This window comes from Rhincodon typus, chromosome 43, assembly GCF_021869965.1.
Source record: "Rhincodon typus isolate 14 chromosome 43, sRhiTyp1.1, whole genome shotgun sequence".
Taxonomy (NCBI): domain Eukaryota; kingdom Metazoa; phylum Chordata; class Chondrichthyes; order Orectolobiformes; family Rhincodontidae; genus Rhincodon; species Rhincodon typus.
This window is the reverse complement of record NC_063374.1, coordinates 9970512-9975215: the sequence shown is the minus strand read 5'-3', so window position 1 is coordinate 9975215 and position 4704 is coordinate 9970512. Positions and strand designations below refer to the sequence as shown.

Below are 4704 nucleotides of genomic sequence, written 5' to 3'. Positions count from 1 at the left end.
GAGGGGGGCACACTGCGACGTGTCTGTGTGTGTGGGGGGGGCACGGGGCGCACACTGCGACAGGTCAGTGTGTGTGTGGGGGGGGGTGCAGGGCGCACACTGCGACGGGTCAGCACAGCCCATACCCGTCAGAGAGTGAGCGCCACCCTGGAAGTGCCATCTTTCAGCTGAGACATTAAACTGAGATCCCACCTGCCCTGTCTGGGGTGGGGGTGGGGTGTAAAAGATCCCATGCCTGCTATTGCAAGAGGAGCGGGAGGGGGGTGGGGGTGTGGAGGAGTGTTCTCCCCGGGGTCCTGAGGCCAATATTTATCCCTCAACCGATGGTCTGGGTCAATCCCCCATTGCTGTGTGCGGGATCTTAACTGTGTGTGTGACCCGTTGGTTGCTGTATTTCCCCATGTACAAAAAAGAGAGTGTCCCTGATGGGCTGCGATCCTCAGGACCGTGTTGGGGTGGGGAGGGAGAAAAACGAGGCCACGCGAGGTCAGATGTCACTTACACCGAGGAAGATGTTCTTGGAGGAATCGAACCCAGCAGCGTAAATGCGGGCGGAGTAGGGGGGGTCCCGTTCACAGCTGATCCGGCAAGCAAACCTGGAGATGGTGCTCTGCGTGGTGTGGAGCCCCCCCGTCGAACAGTTACCGGGGGTCGTGTCTGTCACCACAAAGTCAATCAGCGTCTCTGTCGATCGTCCGATCTGTCGCCAGGGAGAGAACGAGAGAGAGTTTCAGGCACAGCTCCCATTGGCATCAAACTGGCCTCGCATCCCCGCCAACCCTCTTCCATTGTCCCCTTGTTTTTCCTAAACTTCTCTGTCGCAGGGGAGCCACCGGCTGGGGCAGCGATGTATTGCCCTTCCCTAATTGCCCCCCTAAACTGAGTTTGTGCCCTTTCAGACGGCAGTTGAGAATCTAACTGCAGCAAATACTGAATAAGAACCGAAGGAACTGTAAATCAGGAACGAAGACGGAAGTTGCTGGATAAGCTCAGCAGGTCTGGCAGCATCGGCTGACAGAAAATCAGTTAACGTTTCGGGTCGGGCGAACTGAGGAAGGGTCACCGGACCCTGAAACGTTGACCGATTTCTCTCTGCAAATGCTGCCAGACCTGCTGAGCTTTCCCAGCGATTTCTGTTTTTGTTATAGTTCAACAGGTTTGTTTGAAATCACAAGCTTTCGGAGCGCTGCTCCTTCATCAGGTGAAGTCACTTAACCCGACTAAAGACAAAGTGGGGATATCGTTAACGACTGGGGAAATGGTAGACTCTGAATAATTTAGTTAGCGTTGTACAAGTGTACACAACAGCATTAAATTACAACGGGATACCGATGGACCTCGTGAGTGGTTAAAACTGCACTTCGGTGTAAGGTTATTCATTTTGGACTGAGAAAAGATAGGCTTTCTAGATGTTTGAAGTTGAAGACAGTGACCTCTAAAGAGATTTGAGGGTTCAGGTGTATAGATCTTTAAAACAGAATGGAAACAGCTCTATTGCCACCGGTACTCAAAAGGAGTACAGGAGAACATTTACAAGTCACCACTTATGGTACCATCTTAGGTACAAAGCACCCTTGGCACAGATTCTTCAGTACAAGTTCTTAGGAAAAAATAAAGCAGTTTAAAAAAATGTCATAAATGGGTGTAGAAAATAATCAAGAAAGCCACAGACTACTGGCCTCTATATCTACACACCTAGAGTATATGGGTTCAGATGTTATGCTGCAGTTAGACAATGCTCTGGTAGACTCCACTTGGAGTACTGGCAGCACAGAAACAGACCATTTGGCCCAACCTGTCCATGCTGACCCAGATATCCTAAATTAATCTAGTCCCATTTGCCAGCATTTGGCCCATATCCCTCTAAACCCTTCCCTATTCATGTCCCCATCCGGATGCCTTTTAAATGTTGTAATTGTACCAGCCTCCACCACTTCCTCTGGCAGCTCATTCCATACACGCACCACCCTCTGTGTGAAAAAGTTGCCCCTTAGGCCCCTTTTAAATCTTTCCCCTCTCACCTTAAACCTATGCCCCTCTAGTTTTGGACTCCCCACCCTGGGGGAAAAAGACCTTGGCTATTCACCCTATCCATGCCCCTCATGATTTTATAAACCTCTATAAGGTCACCCCTCATCCTCAGACGATCCGGGGAAAATAGGCCCAGCCTATACAGCCCCTCCCTGTAGCTCAAACCCTCCAACATCCTTGTAAATCTTTTGTGCACCCGATCTATCTGGGCACCACATCTCTAGGAGGATAGACAGGCCTTGGAGAGACTACAACAGTTTTACAAAAACGTTACCTGGACTTTCAGGGGTTAAGTTATGAAGCCAGATCTTACAAATTAGGCCCTTTTTTTTTCTAGAATGTAGAGAGTTGAAGGGTGATCTGATTGAAATTTAAGACATTAGCAGGAAGAGTCAGTAAAATAACTTATTTCAGTGGTTGGGGATTTTAGAACTAGGGGCATAGCCTGAGAATGAGGGCCAGACTGTACAGGAGAGATGTTAGGAAGCACATCTACACACTAAGGTTGGGAACTCTCTTCCACAAAACGGCAGTGGATGCTGGATCTGTTGTTAGTTTCGTATCGGAGGTGGATAAATTTTTGTAACTCGGGGACCCTGGGCCAAAGGCCGTTTTATGGAGTGAGGGTGCAGCTCAGCCACAATCTCCCTGAATGATAGAATCAGCTGGAGAGGCTGAATGGCCTGATCCTGCAACTCGGGATGGATAATAAATACCTGCCCTGCCAGTGACACCCATATCCCATGAAGAGATAAAACAGAGAAAACAAGGTGTAGAGCTGGATGAACACAGCGGGCCAAGCAGCATCAGAGGAGCAGGAAAGCTGACGTTTCGGGCCTAGACCCTTCTTCAGAAATGAGATAAAACAGCTTCAATGAAGCTGACGATATTGTAGATTTATTCAGTGTTGGGATTGGAACCCATTACCATTAGCCTGGCTTGTTGGGTTACTAGTGAATACTCAGCACTATGCCCCTGCTACCTCTTCCCCCTCCGGTTCCTTTACCTGGAACATATCGGTGTTACTGTCGTGACCATACTCCACAATGACTGACCGACTCTGAGACAGAGTGTAGAACACACTGTGTTGGTCCGAGTTGCTCAGTGCCTGCAGACAGAGCTCAGGGTTAGTTTGTAGGTGTCACGGCATCTCCACAGCCTGTTAAAAATCCATTAATCCCACCCTCTCCATCTCACACACACACACACACACAGTCTGAAAGTTCAAGAGCCCCGCTCAGAATCGTGACCCCATTCTCTCGGGGAAACATTGCATTGTTGAGGGAGCGGTGGGCTGCAAGAGTCACTGATCAAGGTAGACATCAACCCAACACATGATCTGGCCCCCCCACAAGGTGTACATTAGGGATGGTGTGGACAGTGTTCAAAGGAGGGCTGGGGGGCAAGTTCTGGGTTGCTTTTGGCAAACCTTGCTTATAAGGAATAGGCCACTCAGCCCCTGGAGTCTGCTCCACCATTGAATACAATCCTGGCCCATGTGACTGTAATCCCTTTCCTGAACAACCCGATAAACGTTGACATATCTCAGTGAGGACTCGATCTCCCTGAAAAACACTGCCTCCAGTGGGAGACAGAGGGGAGGAGGTGGGGGGGGGAAGAGAGGGAGAGAGAGTCTTTACCTTATCTCCCTCTTCAAGGGGAAAGCCTGAGAGCATGCCCCCTATTGGTTTTTTCTTTATTCATTCACGGGATGAGGGCATCGCTGGCCACGCAGCATTTATTGTCCATCCCTAATTGCCCAGAGGGCAGTTAAGAGTCAACCACATTGCTGTGTTGGTCTGGAGTCACTTGTAGGCCCAGACCAGGTAAGGATGGTAGTTTCCTTCCCTGAAAAGGGGCATTGGTGAACCAGATGGGTTTTACTAGATAACCCAGCCCCTCAAAAAAAAAGGGGCGGAAACATCCTCTCCCCTTGTCACCCTTTCCCTAACATTCCCAATTCCCTGGCAACACGGCAGGGGACTTGCCGCTTGTGGGATCTTGCTGTGCGCAGAGAGGCTGCCCTGCCCTTCTCTCCCCTCATTAAGGAGGAGAAACTCCTTCAGCCAGAGAGCAGTGAGTCTATGGAATTCCCGGCCACAGGAATGCTGTGGGGGCCGCATCATTGAGTATATTTAAAGACAGGGATAGACAGGTTCTTGATTGTCAAAGGGTTGGGCGGGAGGCGGAGGAAAGCGGGAGAACGGGGGTTTGAGAAACCGATCAGCGGACCAGATGGGCTGAATGGCCTAACTTCTGCCGCGATGTCTTATCAGTGTGGAACATGAAGTTATTCCTAGAGCGCAGGGGTGAGGAATGTTTGGGAGGGTATGGAGGGGCGTGGTGACTGGGCAGATGGAGAGGTTGGTTGGGGTGGGCTGTGGCGGGGAGCGGGGAGAATATTTGGGTGGGTATTGGGGGGGTGAGTGGGCGGACGGAGAGGTTGGTTGGGGTGGGCTGGGGTGTGGTGGAGGGGTGCAGGGGGACAGAGGCACTGACCTTGGAGGTGAGGGGGGATGGGAATCTTTGGAAGGCTTTGGTTGGGGGGTGAGTGGGCAGATGGAGAGGTTGGTTGGTGTGGGGTGGGGGGGAATGGAGGTGTCGGGCGGAGGCACTTACCTTGGAGGTGAGTGGGGTGGGGGGGTTGGGGCGTGGTGGAGTGGGGGTGGGGGG

The 4704-nt window shown here is 51.3% G+C and overlaps 1 protein-coding gene across 1 annotated transcript in view; it reads right to left on the bottom strand.

Annotated features, from left to right (window-relative positions):
• Positions 1–4704, bottom strand: part of LOC125487663 (E3 ubiquitin-protein ligase pellino homolog 1-like) — a 12818-nt gene that overhangs the window by 1809 nt on the left and 6305 nt on the right. Inside the window, exons 3-4 of the mRNA XM_048619643.1 lie at positions 3038–3139; positions 503–700 (exon numbers count right to left, since the gene is read on the bottom strand). Of these exons, the coding sequence (XP_048475600.1) occupies positions 503–700; positions 3038–3139 (300 nt within the window). The remainder of the gene's footprint in view (positions 1–502; positions 701–3037; positions 3140–4704) is intronic.